This window comes from Loxodonta africana, chromosome 5 (genome assembly GCF_030014295.1).
Source record: "Loxodonta africana isolate mLoxAfr1 chromosome 5, mLoxAfr1.hap2, whole genome shotgun sequence".
Classification (NCBI taxonomy): Eukaryota; Metazoa; Chordata; class Mammalia; order Proboscidea; family Elephantidae; genus Loxodonta; species Loxodonta africana.
In genome coordinates, this window is record NC_087346.1 from 159,224,144 (window position 1) to 159,249,527 (window position 25,384).

At 56.4% G+C, this 25,384-nt stretch overlaps 1 protein-coding gene across 1 annotated transcript; it reads right to left on the minus strand.

Annotated features, from left to right (window-relative positions):
- Positions 1-24,981, minus strand: LRPAP1 (LDL receptor related protein associated protein 1). Its single transcript, XM_023549674.2, has 8 exons — positions 24,769-24,981; positions 19,306-19,450; positions 16,143-16,267; positions 8,175-8,295; positions 7,348-7,506; positions 5,413-5,495; positions 2,748-2,924; positions 1-440 (listed from the first exon to the last, which is right to left on the minus strand). The coding sequence occupies exons 1-8, from the start codon at positions 24,964-24,966 to the stop codon at positions 378-380; spliced, it is 1,071 nt and encodes a 356-aa protein (XP_023405442.1). The 5' UTR covers positions 24,967-24,981; the 3' UTR covers positions 1-377.
- Between the last annotated feature and the right edge of the window lie 403 nt (positions 24,982-25,384).

Here is a 25,384-nt window from a genome sequence, read left to right on the forward strand (position 1 = left end):
CTTGCTGGCTGTCGGCGTCAGGAGCACAGTGTATTTCTAGGATTCTGCACACACATGCCCAGTGGCAGATTTACACGGTTGACACAGCTGTGCCGACGTGGCACAGAGCAGCTTGGGACCCTCTTCTCCGTGTTGAGGAGGCTGCCCTGCTGGCCTGGGAGAAAAAAGGCCTGTCATCCAGAGCCAGAACCGTGGGGATGGCCGACAGCTGAGACCCTTGTAGTTCATCAAGGCCCTCCCCCGGTCTAGTCACACAACGGTAGCTCCAAAGTCACTTGGGACAAGGCCTCCTTGTGGCCAGCCCCCGTGGCAGGTCCCTAGCTCCTGACACCTCAGCTGTCTTCAGCGGGCCACCTCCCGTGTTCCGCCAGGCAAGCTCAGAGCTCATTGTGTCGGCCCCTCGAGACCCTGCCAGCCAGGTCCTGCAGGTGCTTCTTCACCTGAAACGGAGAGCAGGCCATCAGCAGGCAGAAGACAGGTCCCCGCAGGCTCGGGGTGCACACGGCCTGAACCCTGCTTATCTGTCCCCACGGGAATCCACCCAGCCGGAAACCAAACACAAATCATAAAGCAGCTCAATGTCAGCCGGCACCAAAAACAAGCAGCTGGAAGCAGATCATGCTGAAGGGGAAAATGGGTGTTTTGTCGTCATGTACCCACACTACTATGTCTGAAAGAGCAGTGAGCAGAGACGTGACAAACACACCTCCCTCGGAGCCCTCCTTACTCCTGGCCCACTTTCCTGAGACCCTCTCAGGGCTTCTGCCCTTGGCAACACCTCAGACCTGTCACCACCACCTCAGGGCGGTCGGCCCCACAGAGGACTCACCATGTGCCAGGTGCCTTTTTTCTAAATTCTTACAGAACCCGGCAAGGTCGAGGCTTCGGGTATGTGCCCTGCTCCCCTCTGACCCTGCCCCAAACCCTCACATGGCCCCAGACTGGGCTTCTCAGCCAAGACCGCAGCTTTGCCCGTGGTCAGGCAGTGCGAGGTGACCTGCTCCTTTCCCACCTTTCCCGATCCCAGATGGGCCTTCTCAGCAGATCCTCACATGTGGGACCCGCTTCCCACGCCCACAGGTATCACAGCCTCTGCCGCCCCTCCTCAGCCCCGCCCCGCCAAAACGGACGCACTGGGCTATAGCCTCCTCTCAGTGCTTCCGCCTTGTTCTCACCTTGTCTAGTTTTGAGCATGTGATGGAGTTCAGGGGAGCCCTGGTGGCACAGTGGTTAAGCACTTAGCTGCTACTCGAAAGGGTTCTCAGGAGAAAGGTGGGGCAGTCTGTTGACATGAAGACTACAGCCCCGGAACTCTACCAGGCAGTTCGACCCTGTCCGATGGTGTCACGCTCAGTCGGAATCGACTCGACAGCAGTGTTTTTTTTCTTAACATAGTTCAAAATTCAATAGGCATAGCAGTCTCCCTTCTATCCTGGCCCCTGCCACCAGTTCCTTCCAGAGACAGCCGAAAGGAGCAGTTTCTAGTTTCCTATGCATCCGTAAGCACATTCTTAAATTGCTTCTTACTTTTTTCACTTAATCACTTGACCTAAGCCAGAGCATGCCTGGTCCACGTGAAGGGATTCCTCTTGCTCAAAGGACTGAAGGTGCCCAGTGTGTGGGATCTACCCACAGTTCTCAATCAGGGCACCCAGGCCACTTCAGGCCTTTGCTGGTTCACACGACGAGGCAGCGTCACGAGTGTCAGTGGACGTGGCCAGGTGTGCGAGCTCTAGTTAGCTGACGCTTCGCTTCCAGGACCTGCCCAGAAAGCCCGGCCCGTGCTCAGGACGGCAGAGGATGCCCACGCAGTTCCACACCGGGACCACCTCGGGGTGCCTGACAGGAGCCCCAAGAACCAACCCAGGTGGACGCAACAGTACAACGCCACCCGGGCACATCGTCACGCTCACGATCCTGCCGTGGAAAATGTAAAAGGTCTGGAAACAGATGCTAACTCCCACCAGTGAGCATCTCTGGGGCCGGCAAGCCTGGGGGCGTGAAGTCTATGGGGGCAGGGGGTCTGTGGGGCCAGAGTCTATGGGGTGAGGAGGGCGAGCCTACGGGGGCAGGAGTCTGTGGGGTGGGTGGGCGAGCCTACGGGGGCAGGAGTCTGTGGGGTGGGTGGGCGAGCCTACGGGGGCAGGAGTCTCTGGGGTGGGTGGGCGAGCCTACGGGGGCAGGAGTCTGTGGGGTACGTGGGCGAGCCTACGGGGGCAGAAGTCTGTGGGGTGGGTGGGCGAGCCTACGGGGGCAGGAGTCTGTGGGGTGGATGGGCGAGCCTACGAGGTGGGCAGGTGAGTCTTTGAGGTTGGGCGCGTCTGGGAGGATATGCAGAGCAGCCTCCTGCTAGGTTTGCAAAAAGCCCAAACCTGCTGCTGTGGAGCTGATTTCAATTCATAGTGACCCTATGGGACAGACCAGAGCTTCCCCATAGCGCTTCCAAGGAGCGGCTGGTGGGTTCGAACTGCCGACCTTTTGGTTAGCAGCCCGAGCTTTCAATCCCTGCGCCACCAGGGCTCTACTAGGTTTGCAAAGGACAGTGAATTAACACACCATGTGTGACTCAGGACAGACACCAGGAAAGACTGATCTCCAAGAACAGCAGCGTCTGGTAGCCCCACCACTGGCCCTGGCCTGCAGCTGTGGGGGGGATGGCACCTTCCCCCACAACAGGCGCCTGACACCTGATCCCTCTCATGCCTCCACCTGTGGGCTGCAGGTCTGCGTGCCCTGCCCCGGCCCACCTTGTAGCCCAGCTCCTTGGCCTTCTCCTCCAGCAGCGCATACTTCTCACGGCTCCGGCTCAGGTGCTCCCTGTCGCCGGTGCTCTCCACGTGCTGCAGCTTCTGGTGCGAGAGCTCCAGCTGCTTCTGGTAGTGGTTGTGCTTCTCGATCTTGGCTTCGAAGTGCTTCAGCTCCTCCTAGGTCACAGGGAACTGAGCTGGCTCTCTTTCGCCTGCCGGAGGGCAGCCTTAGGGGCCTGAGGGGAGCCTTAGGGGCCCAAGGGGGACAACTGCATTCAACCCAGGGGCTGGGGCCCTACTGTGGGGCCCAGGGAGCAGAGGGCAGAAGGTGTCACACCTGAAGGCTGCAGGCACCACGCCTCAGAGCTACCCTACAGACAGTATGGGATGTGGGCTGCCACTGCTCCTGCTGCCCCACAATTACAGACGTGGCCTCTGCACCAAAACCACTGTAACTCACCTTAAAGGCTCTGAGGTAAGGCGGACGCTCGCACTCCACCCAATGGCCCTGGTGGACCACCAGCACCCACACCCGGGCTTCAGCTGGCACCTCATCTTCCTCATCAGTGCCCTGACCCCTGTGGCCTTGTGCATTGTCCCTGTGACCAGCAGCTGCCCCATCCCCAGAAGCCAGGCCAGAACCTGCAGCCATTTGGCTCCACCCTGGCCCTGCCCCATCCCCACTGTCCCATCTCCACAACTGCAACCCTGCGCACAACCCCACCCCCATGCCTCCAGCGCCAACCCTGCGTCCCCACCCCTATGCCCCTGTCCCCACAGCCCCATCCCCACATCCCTACCCCCACACCCGTCCCCCCACTCCCACTGTCCTGTCTCCGTGTGTGGCCCCGTGTCCGCACCCTGTCCGCATCTGCACCAGCACCCTGGCTGGACACGGCTCTCACTCCCTGCTGGCAGCCCTACGCCAGGCTCCCTTGTGGCCTGTGTCTGTCAGGTCCCTGCTCTAAACTCAGCGCTCCCTTCCCAGCCCAATGCCCCATGCGCTCACTTCTGAAAATCCACCTGCAGTCAGCTGCCCCCTGCACCTGGAGCAGTCCTCTCAGGTGAGGGTCTCCTGCTCTGGGAGGGAGTGTCCCTCACCCCTCCAGTCTGGGGCCAACTAGGGCCCGCGTCCCCAGTCATGGCCCACATCGTGTCGTCTCAGCTCCGTGAGGGCAGGATCCATGTGCCCCGTGTCCGCCTGCAGCACTGACTGCGGCTGCATCTGCCCTGGACCCCACCCACCTTCCTGACACCTCACCCTGTTCCACCCAACCTGCTCACGGAGGTGCTGCCCTGTTTCCGCCCTCTGCCCCAGCCCCGACACCGTGGGTGACCGTTCATCTCCAGGGCCCATGGCGCCACTGCCCTCTGTACCTCCCTGGAGTTCAGGCACACACGACGCCCCAACATCCCGCTAGCCCCACAAGGAGAAGCTCCCTCTCTTTCCTTGTCCCAGCTCTCGGTCTCATGAAATGCCAACAATCCCAACAGCCCAGTCATCCCTGATGGCCCCAGTCTTGTCCCAACCATGACCGTGTGCTACGTGACCCACGGGGAGTGTGGCGTGGGGCAGTGAGACTCATAAGATGCACGGACACCCTTTTTCTGTCTCACTGGCACAGGCTGAGCCCAATGTCTCTTCCTCTGAAAATTCTCAAACCCATTCACTTCTTGCAGCCCCCACTGCCACCGTCCTCACCTGGTAGCTGGCATCGCCACCCGCCAGCCCTCCCTCCTCAACCGGCATCGCCTCCCGCCAGCCCTCCCTCCTCACCAGGCATCACCACCCACCAGCCCTTCCTCCTCACCTGGCAGCAGGCATTGCCTCCCGCCAGCCCTCCCTCATCACCCAGTATCACCACCCACCAGCCCTCCCTCGTCACCCAGTATCACCACCCACCAGCCCACCCTCCTCATCCAGCAGCAGGCATCGCCTCCCGCCAGCCCTCCCTCCTCACCTGGCATCGCCTCCCGCCAGCCCACCCTCCTCACCCAGCATCACCACCCACCAGCCCTCCCTCCTCACCCAGCATCACCACCCACCAGCCCTCCCTCCTCACCCAGCATCACCACCCACTAGCCCCCCCCATCCAGCATCACCACCCACCAGCCCTCCCGCCTCACCCAGCATCACCACCCACCAGCCCACTCTCCTTATCTGGCAGCAGGCATCGCCTCCCGCCAGCCCTCCCTCCTCACCCGGCATCGCATCCCACCAGCCCTCTGTCCTCACCTGGCATCACCTCCTGCCAGCCCTCCCTCCTCACTAGCCAGCAGGCATCGCCTCCCACCAGCCCCTGATCTCACTTGGCAGCCAGCATTGCTTCCCGTCAGCTCTCCATCATAACCTGGAGGCCAGCATCGTCTCCCACCAGCCCTCCACCCCCACTTGGCCTCCCCAAGGGCAGACGGTCTGTCCACAGGGGACATCAGGGCCCTCCGACAGGCACTTGGGGTTAGGCAGGCACAGTGTACAAGGGCCCCATGGGCTGGTGAGCAGGCCAGCAGGGCAGAGGTCACATGGAGAACGTGAAGAGAGGGGAAACGGGTTCAGGCTGGGTGCTAAGCTGCTGCCTCCCGTGTGAATAAGGGAGGAAAGAGAATGCACGCTATCTGAGAAGGCAAGGGGACAGATATCTGGCAGACAAATTCGCATCCTTACCCGGAACGACTCCAGCTCCTTCTTGGTGAAGTTCGCAGACTTGGCCATGTCCCACAGGTCAATCACACGGGGCTCTTCGAACTCTGCCGGGACAGCGAGGCGGGCTCTGTGACCCCCAACAACAGCGCGGCACCACACTCCCCGCCCAACACTGCGGTCACTGGGTGGGTGTGACTGTGTGCACCATGAGTGTAAGCACACGTGTGCTATGACGTGCACGAGTTTGTGTGCACAAGCGTATGTGCACGCGAGTGCATGTGCCAATGTGTGTGAGCACGCGTGTGGGCGCCTGAGCGTGTGAGCACCTGAGCATGTGTGTGAGCACGCATGTGAGCACCTGAGCATGTGTGTGAGCACGCATGTGGGCGCCTGTGTGTGTGTATTTCCAGCACGTGTATTTAGTGTTCCCTGGAGCACGGGGGGGCGTCTTTCTCAGGCACATTTGCTCTGCAGCACACAAGACTGCTGACATGTGGCCCTCGCAGCGCCATCACCCGCTCCCCTGGGTCAAGCAGACGCCACCAGGGCACGGTGAAGACCTCCATGGTCACCTGTAGCTCTTGGGTCAAGGCGCTGGCATCCCCCTCACTCCTGAGAGAAGCAAACCAGACTGAAATGGCTGCCTGACCCCATCGGGGCTCTCGTGTGGGCACAAGAACAATGCCTGCAGCCCGGGCCAAGTCCTCTGACTGGCTGTGTGGGGACTCCAGGCTGCCCCCACTGCCTCCTGCACTGGCCCCGAAGGGCCTCAGGGTTTGCGGGGAATCTCCTGGGGGACCCAGCTGATGCAGGTGCCAGGAAGATGGTCCAAGACAAGGATGGCAAGCAGGGGCCACCATTTACCTACCAGCAGAGGCCAGGCTCAACGAGTCCTGCTAGGAGCTCGGTGCTGGACAGCCCTGCTCTGACACCACAAACGTGACCCATCACCACACCAGCATGCACTGGGAGCTTACCCGGGACTGGGCAGACATGGCCCCGCCCCCCAAGAGCTGAGGCCGCTGCACAGGGTGAGGGTGTAGGAGACAAACGGACAGAGCTATGTGTCCAGATGAGGGTGTGGACTGGGCACGCTCCAGGAAGAACCTTGTATATGCACATGTGCGCATCCACATGCACACACGGGTGTGACACCACAGCAGGACACACTCACACACAGACCACAGATGTGACACCACAGCAGGACACACACACACCATAGGACACACATACACACGGGTGTGACACCACAGCAGGACACACACACACCACAGGACATACACGCCCCCCCCACAGGACACACACACCCCCCACAGGACACATGCACACCACAGGACACACTCACACACCACAGGACACACACACACACGGGTATGACACCACAGCAAGACATACACACATGCACTCACCCACAGGACTGAACACAGCAGAACACACACACCCCTCACAGGACACACACACCCCCCACAGGACACACACACCCCCCACAGGACACACGCACACCACAGGACACACACACACACACGGGTGTGACACCACGGCAGGACACACACACATGCACTCACCCACAGGACTGAACACAGCAGAACACACACACCCCTCACAGGACACACACACCCCCCACAGGACACACACATACCCCACAGGACACACGCACACCACAGGACACACACACACGGGTGTGACACCACGGCAGGACACACACACATGCACTCACCCACAGGACTGAAAACAGAAGGACATACACACGTACACACAGACCACAGATGTGACACCACGGCAGGATACACACACACAAACAGGTGTGACATCACAGCAGGACACACACACATGCACTCACCCACAGGACTGACCACAGCAGGACACACACACCCCCCACAGGACACACGCACGCACGGGCGTGACACCACAGCAGGACACACACGCGCAGCCACACGCAGCCCCCCACCCGCTCACCGTTCTCGGAGCTGTAGCCCTGGTGGCTGACCTTCCGCAGGCGGTCGAAGCCCTGGTTGATGCTGCGCAGCTTGTCCTTCAGCTCTGCGTGCCGGCTCTGCAGGACCTCCTCCTCGATGCGGCTCATGTCCGAGGGACTGATGACGTTTTTGTGGATTTCTGTGGAAACAGGAGCCAGGTACCTCAAGAAGAGGCCGTCGTCCTCTGAGAGTCTGCTGCTGGGACCCACTGGAAACCCAGGCCGCCTGAGGCCCCTGCCCATGCCGAGCATTTCCCATAAGCCACGTCCCTGTGGATTTAAGGCCCTCGGTCCTCTGGCTAAGACGTGTCTCCCCGTGGGCCCGGGAGGTGTCCCGCAGTAACGATGTGGTCTGTCGCTTCCTCAGATGTGGAGGCTTTAGGACGTGTGTGTCTCCAAGTTAAGGCAACTGATGAACCTTGTAGCCTGAGGCCAGGGCTGGACTCTAGGCTGTCCCACACACCTGCCCGCCCGCCCGCCTCCTGCTCCCACTTTCTGGAGGGGGGCGTCCCACCATGCTTCATGAACCCTCAGGTCGTGGCAGCCAACAGGCAGCAGCTGCTTATTTTTGTTGGCATAGTGACGACCAGGGAGGATAGATCACTAGTTACCACAGAAACATATAATCTGACCAGACGCCCCCATGGATTAATGAGACACCCTGAGTGTTTCCTAAGCCATGAGAGGCCCAGTCCCAGACTGGTGGAGATGGCACCACGTGCCCCAGGCTCCCACTGCGTCCAGCTTCCCGAGCCGGGCCTGTAGGCCTGGAGGCCGGGGTTGAGTGGCAGTATGGGCTGACGAGCACCTTCGGTTCTGCTCAGCGTCTCCAGCAGGACGTTGTACTCCCGCACTTTCTCTGTGTGATGTTTCAGCTCCCGCCACAGCTTCTCCAGCTCTTCACTGCTGAACTTTCCAGAGGTCTTTGCCTGAGACAGAGAAAAGGCCTGAGTGAAAACTCCTCGAAAACTGCTCTGACCCATCTGAGGTGGCTCCGAGCCCCAGTGGCTGGTCCCTGCTCCTAGGGGGCACGTCCTCGTCCTGTCCAGAGCCTCACAGGGCCAGCGCTTACACCCACGTCCCTGTACTAGGAGGTCTGTGTGGCAGGAAAATAAGAGATGAGGGGCAATTCTGCTCCTGAGGCTAAGTGGTGGGGCGGCCACAAAGTACGGCTGTGGTGTGGAGAGGGGCAGGACTTTCCCTCCCCCCTTTCCTCACAGGCCCACCCCACAAGGCCTCTCCCTCCCTCCCCACACTGGCTGGTGCTCATCTCCCATGACCACGGACGAGAGCTTCAATGTTCAGACCCTAATAAACGTGACTCGGACAGGGAGCTGGACTGAGCCAACAGCTCGATGGGCAAACCCCAGCGCCTCACCCCAGCTCCCACCCACAGAGGTTTGCGCACCCAGAGAGGCCGGCACTGCCTCAACCCTCCCCAGATGCCACGGCGAGGCCATCCCATTCTCTGTCTGCCTCAAGGGTTCTGGGAAATTAATGTGTCTCCACCATACATAAGCACAAATTCAAAATAGATTAAGGGCCTAAATGTGCCAACTAAAACCATAAAATTCTTAGAAGTCCAAACAAGGACAAAGCTGTCAGGCCCAGCATTCAACAATGGGTTAGCTAATATAATAACAAAAGCACAGACAGCAAAAGACAAAATAAACACATAGGACTTCATAAAAATTAACAACTTATGTCCATTAAAAGACTGTACCTAGAAAGTGAAAAGACAAGCTACCTACTGGGAGAATATCTTCAGAAACCACATACTCAACAAGAATCTAATAACCAAAAAATATATACATAAAACTTTGACAATGACAAAAAGACAACGCAATCATAAAATGGGCAGAGAACTTGAATAGACATTTCACTAACGAGGACATTCCGACGGTCACCAAACACACAAGATGCTCAGCATCGTTAGCCATCAGAGAGATGTAAATCAAAACCACAACGAGATACCATTTCACTCCCACTAGGATGGCATGACAGGTTGGTAAGCGTGATGGTTAAAGTTGTGTGTCAGCTTGGCTGGGCACCATTCTCAGTGGTTTGGCAGTCGTGACGTAGCCTGACAGCTTTTTAATGATGTCATCACCTCCACGATGAGATCTGATATAAAGTGTTCACCTCCATGATGAGATGTTGTAAGCAGCCAATCAGCTGAAAGGGAGTTTCCTTGGGGGTGTGGCCTGCATCCAATACAGGTGGACTTTCTGGCAAGGCTAGCTGGCCTTTGCTCACTCTGGATCCTGCAGCTGGCTCCTGTTCTTCTGATCTCTGGTCCTTGACACCTGAGCTAGCAGCTTACCTACCAATCTTGGCATTCGTCAGCCTTCACAGCCTGTGAGTCAGAAGACTCTTATCACCTGATCTTGAGTTCACTGTCACCTATGGCTACGTGAGTCGGGAGAAGCCTCCAGCCTGATCTGCAAATGTGGGACTTTCCAGCCTCTACAGCTGCGTGAGCCATTTCCTTTACTCAGGTCTGTCTACACATATATTTACATGTTGCACTGGTTCTGTTTCTCTAGACAGCGCAGCCTAAGACAGTGAGGACGTGAGGAAGTTGGAACCCTCACCCATTGCTGGTGGTCATACGAAATGGTACAGCTGTTGTAGAAAACAGTATAGCGGTTCCTCAGAGAACTAAAAATGGAACTACCATATGACCCAGCAGTTCTACTCCTAGGTATGCACCCCAAGACTTGAAAGCAGAGACTCAGAGACTTGTATGCCAATGTTTACTGCAGCACTATTCACAATAGCCAAAAGGTACCAACAGCCTAAATGCCCATCGGCAGATAAATGCATAAACAAAATGTGGTACCAAAATACAATGAAATACTACTCAGCTAGCGGGAGAAGTGAAGGCTTGATGGATGCTATGGTATGGATACAGCTTAAAGACATTGTTATTGTGTTATTGTTGGGCGCTGTCCAGTCGGTTCCAACTCATGGTGACCCTATGTATGACAGAATGAAACACTGCCCCATCCAGTGTCATCCTCCCAGTTGTCACAATTGAGCCTATTGTTGCAGCCGCTGTGTCAACCCATCTTGTTGAGGGTCTTCCTCTTTCTTGCTGGCCCTTCACTTTACCAAGCATGACATCCTTCTCCAGTGACTGATCCCTCCAGATAACACATCCAAAGTACGTGAGATGCAGTCTCGCCATCCTTGCTTCTAGGAGCATTCTGGCTACACTTCTTCCAAGGCAGACTTGTTTGTTCTTCTGGCAGCCCACGGTATAGTCAATGTTCTTCACCAACACCACAGTTCAAAGCTCTCAACTCTTCTTCGGTCTTCCTTATTCATCGTCCAGACTTTGCAGGCATATGAGCCAACCGGAAACACCACGGCTTGGGTCAGGCGCACCTTAGTCCTTAAAGTGACATCTTCCCTTTTCAACACTTCAAAGAGGTCTTTTGCAGAAGATTTTCCCAATGCGATGCGTCATTTGATTTCTTGACTGTTGCTTCCATGGGTGTTGATTGTGGATCCAAGTAAAATGAAATCCTTGACAACTTCAATCTTTTCTCTATTTATTATGATGTTGCTTATTGGTCCAGTTGTGAGCATTTTGTTTTTTTTTTTAATAAACAAAAGAAAAAATTGAAGCAATTATGCTGAGCAAAATAAACCAATCACAAAAGGATTGTAATGACCTCACTTACACAAAAAACAAGAAAAAGCAAATGTATAGAGACCAAAGTTTATCAGAGGTGGGAAGGAGGGGGAAAAAGGTTAATGGCAATAGAGAAATCGCACTGATCACGGGTAGGGTCGCACAGCCGATGACTGCTGATTGCTGTCAATCAGTTGTACACCTTTAAGTTGTACACCTGTAAATTGTGCACCTGTAAGTTGTGCACCTGTAAGTTGTGCACCTGTAAATTGTGCACCTGTAAAAAATTGAATTGTTGGGGATACCTTCACGCAATGACAGAAAGAAGAAGTAGCTGCTGAGGCTGCTTACATACAACTTATGGGGTTTGGTTCCTTGGTCTGGAAGTTCAGGGTCACAGTTTCATGGGACGTCCCACTTAGCTGGCACAATAACATGTTTAGTGCCTCTTCTACCTCCTAGTTTGCTCTGCAGTGCCTGGGGTCTCAAAAGTTTGCAAGCAACCATCCAAGGTACAACTTGACTCTATTTGCTGGGAACAACAGAGGGAAGAGTCAGCAACTGGAGGAGGAAACAGAGTGCGTGGGTAGCTGCCTCCATGGACAGTTGCCTCCTTTGCCGCGAGGCCAGAAGTGGGTGGTGCCCAGCTACCATACTCAACACTTTGGTCAAAGGTTCCACAGGAGAGCCCTGACCAAAAAGAGAAAAACGCAGAACAGAATTTCAAATACTCATGCACTCCAGACTCTCTGGAGCCACGGAGGGTGGATGAACCCCTGAAACTACTGCCTTGAGGTAATACTTAAACCTTAAACCAAAAATATCCCCTGAAGTCTTTTGCGTATGTGTGTGTGTGTGCGCTTTAGGTGAACGTTTACAGTCCAGGTTAATTCCCTGTACAAAAATTTATACACGTTGTTATGTGACACTAGCTGCAATCTCTATAAATGTGACAGCACACTCCCCTTTCCACCCTGAGCTTCCCGTGTCCACCCAACCAGCTCCTGTCCCCTTCTGACTTCTCATCCTGCCTCTGGAGAGGAGCCGCCCATTCAGTCTCCTGTATCTGCCTGAAATAAGAAACACACACTTCGTAAGTGTTATTTTATGTTTCACAGTCCAGTCTATTCTTCTGAAGAGTCGGCTTCAGGAATGTTTTCAGTTCTGGGCTAACAGTGTCCGGGGGCCATGCCTTCGAGGGTTCCCCGAGTCTCAGTTCTGGGCTAACGGTGTCCAGGGGCCATGCCTTCAAGGGTTCCCCGAGTCTCAGTTCTGGGCTAACGGCGTCTAGGGGCCATGCCTTCGAGGGTTCCCCGAGTCTCAGTTCTGGGCTAACGGCGTCCGGGGGCCGTGCCCTCGAGGGTTCCCCGAGTCTCAGTTCTGGGCTAACGGCGTCCGGGGGCCGTGCCTTTGAGGGTTCCCCGAGTCTCAGTTCTGGGCTAACGGCGTCCGGGGGCCATGCCTTCGAAGGTTCCCCGAGTCTCAGTTCTGGGCTAACGGCATCCGGGGGTCATGCCTTCGAGGGCTCCCCGAGTCTCAGTTCTGGGCTAACGGCGTCCGGGGGCCGTGCCCTCGAGGGTTCCCCGAGTCTCAGTTCTGGGCTAACGGCGTCCGGGGGCCGTGCCCTCGAGGGTTCCCCGAGTCTCAGTTCTGGGCTAACGGCGTCCGGGGGCCGTGCCCTCGAGGGTTCCCCGAGTCTCAGTTCTGGGCTAACAGCGTCCGGGGGCCGTGCCCTTGAGGGTTCCCTGAGTCTCAGTTCTGGGCTAACGGTGTCCGGGGGCCATGCCCTCGAGGGTTCCCTGAGTCTCAGTGAGACCATTAAGTCTGGTCTTTTTACTTGAGTTTTGAGTTCTGCACCACACTTTTCTCCTGCTGTCAGGGACTTTCTGCTGGGTTCCCTGTCCGGGCGGTCGTTGGTGGTAGCCGGGCACTGTCCAGTTCTCGTCTCAGGCTGATGAAATCTCTGGTTTACGTGGTCCTTTTGTCTCTTGGGCTAATATATTCCTTGTGTCTTTGGTGTTCTTCATTCTCCTTTGCTCTGGGTGGGTTGGAACTAGTTGATGCATCTTAGATGGCCACTCACACGCTTTTAAGATGCCACTCACCAAAGTGGGATGCAGAACATTTTCTTAATAAACTTTATTATGTCAATTGCCCTAGATGTCCCCCTAAACTATGGTCCCCAGATCCCAGTCCCTGCTACTTTGTCCCTTGAAGTGTTTGGTTGTATTTAGGAAACTTCCTAGCTTTTGGTTTAGTCCAGTTCCCTTCACCGAAGTTCACCCGTCTACTACCTAGTTAGTGATTTTCCCTCCCTCTCCCTCATAACCATCAAAGAATGTTTTCTTCTGTGTTTAAACCTTTCCTTGAGTTCTTGTAATAGTGGTCTCATACAATATTTGTCCTTTTGTGGCTAATTTCACTCAGCATAATGCCTTCTAGATTCAACCACATTGTGAGATGCTCCCCAGATTCATCATTGTTCTTTATCGTTTCAAAGTATTCCACTGTGTGTATGTACCAGAATTTGCTTATCTATTTGTTGCCGGGTACTAGGGTTGTTTCCATCTTTTTGCTACCGTGAACAGCGCTGCCATGAACAATGGTGTGCATATATCAATTCATGTGAGGGCTCTTATTTCTCTAGGATACATCCCAAGGAGTGGGATTGTTGGATTGTATGGTAGTTCTATCTTTTTAAGGAAGTGCCGAACCAATTTCCAAAGTGGCTGTGCCATTTTACATTCCCACCAGCAGTGTGTAAGTGTTCCAGTGTCTCCACAACCTCTCCAACATTTATTATTTTCTGTTTTTTAGATTACTACTAGACTTATTGGGTTGAGAGGGTATCTCATTATAGTTTTGATTTGCATTTCTCTAATGGCTTATGATGGTGAACATTTTCTCATGTATCTGTTAGCTACCTGAATATCTTCTCTGGTGAAGTGCCTGTTCATATCCTTTGCCTATCTTTTAATTGTATTGTCCTTTTGTTAAGATTTTGCAGTATCTTGTAGATTTTAGAGATTAAACTCTGATCGGATATGTCGCAGCCAAAAAAATTTTTCCCAGCCTATATGTTGTCTTTGTACTCTTCTGGTGAAGTCTTTGGATGAGCATAGGTGTTTGATTTTTAGGAGCTCCCGGTTATCTAGTTTCTCTTCTGGTGTTTGTGCATTGTTAGTAATGTTTTGTATACTGTTTATGCCATGTATTAGGGCTCTTAGCGTTGTCCCTATTTTTTCTTCTATGATCTTTACTGTTTTAGATTTTATATTTAGGTGTTTTGTCCATTTTGAGTTAGTGTTTGTGCATGGTGTGAGGTACGGGTCTTGTTTCATTTTTTTGCAGATGGATATCCAGTTATGGCAGCACCATTTGTTAAAGAGACTGTCTTTTCCCCATTTAACAGACTTTGGGCCTTTGTCAAATATCAGCTGCTCATATGTGGATGGATTTATGTCTGGATTCTCAATTCTGTTCCATTGGTCTATGTATCTGTTGTTGTACCAGTACCACGCTCTTCTGACTACTGTTGGTGGTATAACAGGTTCTAAAATCAGGTAGTGTGAGGCCTCCCACTTTGTTCTTCTTCTTCAGTAATACTTTGCTTATCTGGGGCCTCTTCCCTTTCTACATAAAGTTGGTGATCTGTTTCTCCATCTCATTAAAAAATGTCATTGTAATTTGATGGGGATTGCATTGTATCTGTACATCACTTTGGGTAGAACTGACATTTTCACAATGTTGAGTATTCCTATCCATGAGCAAGGTATGTTTTTCCACTTATGCAGGTCTCTTGCAGTAGTGTCTTGTAGTTTTCTTTGTATAGGTCTTTTATGTCTCTGGTTAGATTTATTCCTAAGTATTTATCTTCTTGGGGGCTACTGTAAATGGCATTGATTTGGTGATTTCCTCTTTGAAGTTCTCTTTGTTGGGGTACAGGAATCTAACTGATTTATGTATGTTTATCTTGTATCCTGATACTTTGCTGAACTCTTCTATTAGTTCCAGTAGTTTTCTTGTGGATTCTTTGGGGTTTTCTGTGTTTAAGATCATATCATCTGCAAACATGGATACTTTGTCTTCTTCCTTACCAATTTAGATGCCATTTATTTCTTTAACCAGGCTTATTACACTGGCTAGGACCTCCAGCACAATGCTGAATAAGAGTGGTGATAAATGGCATCCTTGTCTGGTTCCTGTTCTCAAGCGGAATACTGAAGTCTTCTTAAAACCAAACAAGAGTTTAGCTTAGCTGGTAAAAAAGGTCTGTGCTGAGCACTATGCTGTTTTAAGAACTATATACGTGGGATCAAACTGACAAGAGCAACTCAAAAGATTAGGCAGGAACTTTAACGGGCAGCGAGTTTATGTTAATGAGGAAGGAACAATTCAGAAACGGAGGGTGAGAATGACTGCACAGCTCAAAGAATGTAACCAATGCCACTAAATTGTACATGTACAACTGTTGAATGATGTATGTTTTGCTGTGTATAGTCTCAACAACAACAAAATAAATAAACTTTAGGAGGAAAAAAAGTAATACACCTCGCCCCTGGCGGAGGGCGCCTCTGTGACCATGGAAGCAAGGCTGCGTGACCCGCCCACAAATCAAATCTCAGACCTGAGTGAAACTCCAGCCCATGCTGTGCTAAGCCCTACAATGTGTTATGAAGCATTTCTTCGTATCTGATGGTCTCCCAAATGGCTAGGTCCTCAACTACTGGCCGAGAGGTCAGCAGTTCAAACCCACCCAGGCCTGGTGGTCTGCTTCTGAAAGGTCACAGCCTTGAAAGCCCGATAGGGCAGTGGTACTCTGTACATGTGGGGTCACCAGGAGTCAGAATCCACCCGTCAGCAACTAACAACACTGAGGACAAACACACTCATTGCAAGAGAAAAGTACTCTAACAGGAAAGGAGCAACTGTTCACATGAAAACAAAAATCACAGAAAGAGCCTAACGGCTTCACCAGGGAGCCCCTATATCCACAAGACTCCCCACATTACGGGATTCCCTGCAGAACAGACACAGCCTTCTTAAAGGGGAGAACAGAGGCAGTGCCCCACCAGCCCCCAGCCCTAACGCCCACAAGATAGTACAGACGGGGTTTCTGGAAGGAGCCGAGGGTACCTTGTGCCACAGCTTCTCCAGCCGTGGGTCCTCCAGGCCCTCGTCCTGGGTGCCGTCCTGGAGGTAGTTGGTGTCGACCACCTGGGTGTCTTTCCTCCCGTCCAGCCCGTACTTGGCCAAGATGACTAGGGAGAAAAGAAAGATTTTACCTGTGTGGCTTCTTCAGTCTGCGTGACTCCTGGTCTAGGCTTTGACACAGCTCCGCCACTCGAGCTGTGGGAGAGCCAGGTTGGCCCCTCATGTTCCTTCAGCCTTCTCCTCACCTCAGGTTCCAGGTGACAAGGCCTGGACACTCCCCACCCCGAGACAATGCTGCCCCGTATTCCTCTCCTAAGGCACCACCTGACTCCCCATTGACCATGCTAAGTCAGGGTGGCAGGGGCCGGTACAGCTGGGATGAAGGTCCCAGCGGGACCATTTTCACAGCCCCCTTCACAGACCTCCCAGCCCCAGTGCTAAGTAACGGCTGGCTGGGCGTACGGGAGCAATGGCTAGGGGATGGCCTTTTGACAATCAAAATCATGTTTCTACTTAAGGGAAAACACTTCCTAAAGGAACGTGGCTTCAAGGTCAGCTGGGCCAGCCCCAAGTCACGTGGCAGCTCTTGGGGACAAGTCATCTGCTGGGTCTCCCTGGAACTTGGGCCATCTTGGCCCAGCCAAGCCCCTTCCATCATTTCCTTCTCACCCAGGTTGGCCAAACTACACGGATTTCCTTGGCAGGGGTGGACTGGCCCCTCTTTCCGTCCTCCTCTGGAGTGGGTAGGGCTCTACCAGGCCCTACTGCCCCCAGGGCTGGACCCCGGGCCTCCAGGAGCTCCCAGCCCCAACTCCCCTCCACTGCCCCCAGGGCTGCACCCCACGCCCCAAGGAGCTCCCAGCCCCAACTCCCCTCCACTGCCCTCAGGGCTGCACCCCAGGCCCCCAGGAGCTCCCAGCCCCAAGTCCCCTCCACTGCCCCCAGGGCTGCCCCCCAAGCCCCCAGGAGCTCCCAGCCCCAAGTCCCCTCCACTGCCCCCAGGCCCCCAGGAGCTCCCAGCCCCAAGTCCCCTCCACTGCCCCCAGGCCCCCAGGAGCTCCCAGCCCCAAGTCCCCTCCAGCTGCAACCACCTCTGCCGTCCTTGGTGACTTCATTGATCAAGCTGGTGACCATCTGAGCCCTGTACCACAGCTCCTGCACTAGACCTGAGCCCCACATAAGACAGCCCCCTGCATGGCTCTCCTAAAACTCCACCTCCACAACCCCACACCTGGCACCCCTCCTCTGCCCCCCTACCCCTCACCTGCGTCCCCACTGTGAATCTACAGGGGCCCCCAGCCCCGACTCCTCTCTCTGCCCCATTCTTTTGGCTGCCTCTAGCCTCCTGGACTCAAATCCTGCTGCATCGCTCACTGGTTGAGGGAATGAGGGTGCGTCGACGCCCTGTACCTCAGCTCCTCACCTGGGACTCGGGGAGAACATCTGCCCGGACACCATCACTGGGGGTGCAAGCCGAGATGGCACAGGCCCTGGACGTGTCCCAGGACAGTGACTGTCCCCACACTGCCACCGGGGGTGCAAGCTGAGATAGCACAGGCCTGGACGTGTTCCAGGATAGCAGACTGCACCCCCCCAACCTGGCCTGAAGGTTCCAGATGGGGCTGCAGCCCCCCTAAAGTCACCCCGAGAAGCTCTTGGTCAGATTATGGGAACCCATCACCCACTTATACACAAGGGCCCTCTGAAGCCAGAACCTGGTCCCCAGGGCTGCCTGCTGCAGCTGCCCCCCACCACCCATTTGTACACAAGGACCCTCTGAAGGGCCGAGGCTGCCCCGTGGGCAGCTGGCACAGGAAGCCCATGCCCAGAGAAGAAGCCGGGGTGTACCCAGTGAGCTCCTGACTGGCCACAGAGAGCCGGCCCTGGGTGACTCCTGAGGAGGCTTCCTTCTGCTCAAGCTCAGATTCTCCCTCCTGACTTACCTCCCCAGGCCCCCCAATAACAACATGCTCTTGTGGTGGGGAGAAGCTGCCCCCATCCTCCACCCCAGACACACCAGGACACCCGCCCGCCTCCTGCTCCTCTGGCATCCCAGGTCCCTTCACCCTCCTCTCAGAATGATGGCCCAGCAAGCCCCATCTGGAACCTAGTCGGGGCACCAGGCAGTCTGCTGGTACCTTGAGTGGCGAGGGCTGGCCCGGAACAGAGACCTCCAGCCTGGACCCTGCCCTGGCCTTCCAATCCACTGGGACCCTGCTAGTCTGCCATGCCCAGCCTTGTTCCTGGTCTGCCCAGGTCCAGATACCAGCTCTCACAGGCCTGGAGGATGGGTGGACGCACACACATGTGCGTGCACACACGCACACCACACATACATCCTTGTTCCTGGTCTCCTGTCTGAGGTCTCCTGCCCAAGCTCAGGCACCAGGTTCCACAGGGCCCAAGGACAGAACAACACAACACACACACCACACCCGTGTGCGCACACAAATGCACACAATCACACACACGTGTGCAAATACACATACACCCCACACGGACATGCAGATACATGCTGATAGAAGGAAAACCCATCAGCTCAGAAACACCACTCCTGGAGGTGCCTCCGAGGTTCTCTGCAATGCGTGGGCACGCATGTGGGACCCGTCTTAGATGTTGGGTGTCTAGCCAGCGTTGAGGGACTGAAGGAGAAGGGGGAAGGCATAGAGGTGGGGCCTGAGAAGTAATCACGGCCTGTTTGCCCAACTACTTTTTTCAGACCTCTGAGCCCTGAGAACACGTGTGTCTCTTGAGCCCTGGTAGCTAAGCAGATGACTGCTCTGTCCCTCCTTGAAGACCCAGCAGAGAGCAGCTCCCAACCTCACGCCACAGCCCACAGGAAGCCCTTCTCCTACCAGACCTAGAGCCTGGCCCCAAAGCCTCCAGACTCTGAGACACACTCATGCCCTCTGCTGTCCCCCACCTCCCTGACCTCCCTACATTTGCCACCAGCACTCAGAGAATGCTGGTGCTGTGGGCCCAGCCCTCCAGCAAGCTGTCCTTGGGGCTGAGCAACCAACCGCCAGGCTGCCCCGGCCGGCCGCCCTCCTCGGTCTGCCACATCGTGCAAGATACCGACAACGGAACCAGCAAACGGTAAATGAGAGGCCGGGTGGCGGCTCCCTTCACATGAAAACGAAGATACCCTGGAGATTGCGGATGAGCCTGGCTTCCTTCTCTCCATCTTCATCCAGCCCTTCCAGCTTCAGCTTCTTCCAGCCAAGCTCATCCCGCTCCTGGATCTTCAGGTCAGCATGGAGCTCGGCTAGCTTCACGGGGGAGAGGTGGAGCTGAAAAGAGGGCAGGAGGAGTGTGAGGCCGGTGCGTGGTGACCAGCACGGCCACAAGAAAGCAGGCCTGGAGTGCCACGGGGCCAGACACAGGTGACAGGATGGAACCTGCAGAACCGGGGCCACTGGCGACACAGTTCACACGGGGAAGCTCCAATGGCCAGGCTTCAGACACGGCATCACCCAGAAACCCAAGTCTGCCTGAGAGCTTCCCTGGAGACAGTGGCCTGACTGCACAGACCCAGTAAGGAGCCACCCGCTTCTCGCAGCCTCGCCCGCGGCTGTGCCGTGGGATGTGGGCTTGGGCTGAGGCACGTGGGTAAGTGGGTACACCTCACAGAAATGGGCTACTGTCCACTGCTCAGCCTCCTCTGACGCCCAGAAGCCTCAGCGGTCAGGGTGGACAATGCCCCGCTGGGCAGAGGCCACAGACCAGCAGCAAGTGACCAGGAAGGAGGATGCAACAGGTCAGTGAGAAGACCTAACACCAGCTCCCAGGCCCTTCTCTGTACGCCGAGTATCAACATTTCCAGTTAAGAGCAAGTTAACATGATCCAAATGCAAGACAGACTCTGTCAAACATTAGACAGTGAAGCAACCACCCATGACCGCAAGATGAGCCGACGCGTGGGGGGTGGGATGGGACGGCCCCTGAACCCAGTGACTTCTGTCCCGGGCTGGAGCACGAAGTCCCATGTGTGTCAGAAGCCTGTTCCTAAAACTCTCCAGGCTGAGCCTTGTCTGCACCCCTCCTGACACTCAGACGGAGGGCAGCCCTGCCAGAGCACAGGGGCGAGGACTTCTCAGTCTCACAACCCTGAGGGCTGCCTTCCCTCCGCCCCCGGGAAACTGAGGTGGGCTGGAGGTAGGGAGCAGGTCCAGATCCTGGAGCTAAAGATCCCTGGGCTGGTGTCCACCTCCCCAGCGCCAGCCCAGGACCCGCTCCAGCCAAGGTGGGCACAGGGGACAGTAGAGGAGGGGTCAGGCAGCGGCTCACGTGTGTCCAGTATCAACACTTTCAGGTGCCAGCCCGAGACCCTGTCAGACCACAGGCCCCAGCTCACGGGCAGGACACAGCCACCTGGAAGGCACTGTGGTCTGCCCGTTGCAGATGCTGCCACAGCACAGGGCAGCCTGGCCCTTCAGTCCTCTGAGCTCCACGACAAGAACGTCTGCCTCACGCTGCTGTGAGGAGACTGTTCCACCGTGGGACCCGCCAGGGGTAGGCCTGGAAAGTTCTGGCACGCTGCAGGGAATTCAGCTGGCTGCAGCTCAGCCCCTGGCTTTCCTCTCCAGCCCTCAGCATCCATGCTTAGACCCCAGTGCCCAGAGAAGAGGAGTGAGGACACACACGGGGCAGTGACGAGCAGTGTTCTGGCGTTCCCAGTACCTGCAGAAGCAAGCACCCTGCAAGCCCAACTGCATGCCTCGCTTCTGAGGACGCGCCGGCCTTCCCCACGGCCCGATGACAGCACTGAGTGCTCAGAGCGCCTACCTTCTCCCAGGCCTGCAAGCCTCTGCACTAGCACAATGTGGATCTGCTTGGGAACCTCCCCCAACACCCCCGAATACACAGCCACCTGAGAGAGGAGAAAACCCCGAATCTCCAGGAACACAGGGTAGCTCCACACAAAGCCCCCTTTGAAAAGACTCTGACAGCTCACCCCAGCAGCAGAGCCCCAGGCGGCAGCCCTCAGCTCTACAGTCTTGCCACACCCGAGAATGTCACAACGCCTGAGCTGCCTGGCAGAGGGAACCCGAGTTCTCATCGTTGGCTCTCTCAGCACTTACAACAGGAACTGGGTAGGTGACCTTGCAGAAAGCAAGCCTGGAGGTGCAGGACAGATGACACAACAGGCAGTGGCTGGGTCACAACAGGGAGCCTCCTGGCGCCTGCCCTATGGGGGCTCGCACATGACAAAGAGGGATTCCGCCCCCCAGGCCTACGAAAGGGGGAAAGAGGATGAGGCAGGTCGGAATGCCATCAGACTCTTTCTTTGACCCTATATTCTAGGGCACGCTATGTGCTTACGGTCCCAGGAGAAAGGCCTGGAGATCTGCTTCCACAAGGTTACAGCCACTGCACAGCCTGGAGCACAGCTCTACCTGACACACAGGACGGGTTAGGATACACTATGATACAAAGTCACATTTAAAGAGAACAAAGACACAATGTTTTCATACAGCAAACCACAGAAAGGACAAAATCTTCTTGGCAAGGAAGGGAATGACTGTTGCAAGGAGGCTAAGAAAGGCTTCTCTGTAGCAGCAGCGTTCACCTGCCCCTGGTAAGTGACCTGCAGCTAATGAGACCACGACTCAAGAAGGCCCCCCTTTCTTCACAAGTGGCACTGGGCTCCAGGTTGGCAGCAGAGGTGACAAGAACGTGCACATAATCCCCGGACTATGTCAACTGAGGATAGCACCACAGGCCTCCCCGCTGTGCTCGGAGCCACTCCACCCAGGACCCTGGCAGGTAAGGAGCAAGAAATGAAGCCTGATGCCCACCCAGACGAATACCACCATTATGCATCATGTTCACAACTAGGATGATAACTGTGACCAGGGATGAGGGCTCCCTGGCCAGGCCCGCGTCTAATGCCTCTGCAACCAGCTTGAGGGCTTGGCTCCACCCACCACACCATCCAGAAGGAAAACCAACACCAGTCAGCATGGCTCCACTAGGGTGTCCACCAGGCACCAGGAACACTCTAGAGCACCTTCAGATTCTGTCTGGCAGAAAAGAGGTTCTCATGACTGGTATTTCAGGGTTGGGGGAAAGGCCATCAAGTCCAAGGGCTCACCTCAACCAGGCCTTAGGAGAGCTGGGACCTGAGAGAGAGCAGCATAGGCCAGGTGGACAGACGGCAGGAGAGAAGGCGGGGTGTGGGTGCAGGTGCTGTGCACAGGCAGGTGAGAAGCTGCCCAGGTCTGCCTGGGGAAGCACTGGCACAGCAGCCCTAGGGGGCCAGCAGGGCTGACTGAGCCAGCTGTGGGGTGGGTGGAGGGCTGGGGGCCAGAGCCCAAGAGCAAAAGGGAGCCCTGCAGGTTCTGGGGCACCACCATGCACCCCAACACAACCAGTCACTTCCCAGTTGGTTCTCAAATCCTTACTCTGCCTGTCAGGTAATGTTCCCTGCTGCTTGGAGGGCTTCCTACACTCCAGTCAAGCCTATGTCCCCAGGCCCTTCAAAGCCCACCCATCCCCACCCCTCCAGCCCAAGTGCCCCCTCCCCCTCACAGGCTGACCCGCACCCTCAGGGCTGGAATGCCTACCCCCTCCCCAGCAGAGTCCTCTCAAGGACACAAGTCTGGGCAGAATGCTGGGCTGGGGAGAAGCCCACTGAGGGCCTGCTGGGGTACTCAGGGTCAACCTGGTGCCCTCAAGGGCAGTCTTCCTCCATCTGCCCCTCCCCTACCTCCTCCTTTTTTCTTCCAAACTCAGTTCTGCCTTCTCAACTACGTCCTCTCCTCAAAGACTCTCGCAAGCCTTTACAGATGATCTAATCTAGCCCTCCTCATTTCAGAGATAAAGCTCCTAGGCCCCCACGGAACACGTAAACACACATTTCACTAAGGACAAAGCCATTATGTTAATGGACAGAGTGGCCTGCCCAGGGTCTCACAACCTTAGAAGGCTCTGCTCCTCCTGGCTCAGTGGTCTCCAGGCCTCTGAAATGAAGATGGTCAGAGTAGATTGCTTATCTCTTGGGTTTTAGCATTCCTTGAGTCTTGTGTTTTATGTCTTCTAAGCCTAAACCATCTCCTCCAACCTCACCATGCCCCCGGCCACCAATGAACAACTGACCCGCTCCCGGGGTTCCTGCTGTCCCCCATGTGCCTTCATGCTCAAGACCACCTCATAACCACAACCAGCTGATGTGCAGTCAACTCTGATTCATGGCGATCCCATGTGTGTCATACTAGAACTGAGCTCCACAGGGTTTTCAATGGCTGAGTTTTTGGAAGCAGACAGCCAGGCTTTCCTTCTGAGGCACCTCTGGCTGGATTTGAACCCCCAACCTTTCAGTAAGCAGTGTTAACTGTTTGCACCACCCATATAACCAAAACCCAATGCCATCAAGTCGATTCTGACTCCTGGCTACCATATAGGACAGAGTAGAACTGCCCCATAGGGTTTCCAAGGAGCACCTGGTGGATGTGAACTCCCCACCGTTTGGTTAGCAGCTGCAGCTCTCAACCGCTGCGCCACCAGTGTTCCTGTGTCTTCATACAGGGAGATATAACGTAAGAGAAAAGATAAAAAACTGGAAGCCTGAGTGCTGAGACCGAGTCCTGGTTCAGTAGTGGAAGGCAGCCTGCAGCCCGGGGCAGGCTGGGGGTGGTTAACCAGCCCTTGACCCTCCCAGGTCTGTCTTCGGCTGCACTAAATGGCACGCACAGCCCCTTTCGAGGCTGACATCCCAGCAGACTGCTGGCACCAAGGCCTCCGCAAGTGTCGCCAAGGTCTGGGTCTCTAGTTCCACCCGCCAGACACCACTGAGGATTTGCCAAGGGTCGGGGTTTGTACCCCACAAAAGCCCTAAGCGAAGGCAAGGGGCCGGCACCTGCAGGAGAGAAGGTAAGCACGCCCGAGGCCCAGTCCGGGTCCACCAGGCCCACGGTCCACCAGGCCCGGTCTGGGTCCACCAGGCCCACGGTCCACCGGGCCCACGGCCCACCAGGCCCGGTCCGGGTCCGCCACGCCCACAGTCCACCCGGCCCACGGCCCACCAGGCCCACGGTCCACCCGGCCCGGTCCCGGCCCACCAGGCCCACGGTCCACCAGGCCCGGTCCGGGTCCGCCAGGCCCACGGTCCACCCGACCCACGGTCCACGGTCCACCCGGCCCGGTCCCGGCCCACCAGGCCCACGGCCCACCAGGCCCGGTCCGGGTCCGCCAGGCCCACGGTCCACCCGACCCACGGTCCACGGTCCACCCGGCCCGGTCCCGGCCCACCAGGCCCACGGCCCACCCGGCCCGGTCCGGGTCCGCCAGGCCCACGGCCCACCAGGCCCACGGTCCACGGTCCACCCGGCCCGGTCCCGGCCCACCAGGCCCACGGCCCACGCGGCCCGGTCCGGGTCCGCCAGGCCCACGGCCCACCCGGCCAACGGTCCACGGTCCACCCGGCCCGGTCCCGGCCCACCAGGCCCACGGTCCACCAGGCCCGGTCCGGGTCCGCCAGGCCCACGGTCCACCCGACCCACGGTCCACGGTCCACCCGGCCCGGTCCCGGCCCACCAGGCCCACGGCCCACCAGGCCGGACCCGCCGCCGAGACAGGGGACACGGCTCCCCGCCCCCGGCCCGCTCACCCGCTGGGCCTTCTGCCACAGCTGGTTCAGCTTCTCCATCCGGAACGCCTCCGGCTCGCGCTTCGACGGCGGCGCGGGCTCGTTCTTCTCCCGCGAGTACTTGCCGCCGTGGCCGGCCGCCGGCGCGGGCCCGAACAGCAGCAGCAGCGGCAGCAGCAGCAGCAGCAGCAGCAGCAGCTTGAGTCCCCGCGACGCCATCTTCGTCTGCGCCTGGGGTTGAGCGGCCCGTCGGTAGAGGGCTGAGGCCCCGCCTGCGAGAGGCCCGCCCCACCGCGCGGCCTTCTGGGGGTTGTAGTCCTTCCGCGTACAGTCGGCCGAGGCACTACCGCTGGCCGACTACAAGGCCCAGGAAGCCCTGCGGTGGCACGTAGGCGTTGCCCAGGCAACCACGCCGCAGTCTCCTGACGCCGGGCAGAGCAGAGGCAATGGGGCAGAGCTGGGGTGCCTGAGGCCGTCCTGCAGCTGCCTAAACTGGAATTTGGGGGGTTATTGCGGGCAGGGGCTCCGGTGGCGGGGTGATTAAGAGCTTGGCTGCTAACCAAAAAGTGGGCAGTTCGAAACCCTATGGGGCAGTTCTACCGTGTCCTATAGGTCTCTATGAGTCAGTAACGGGGTT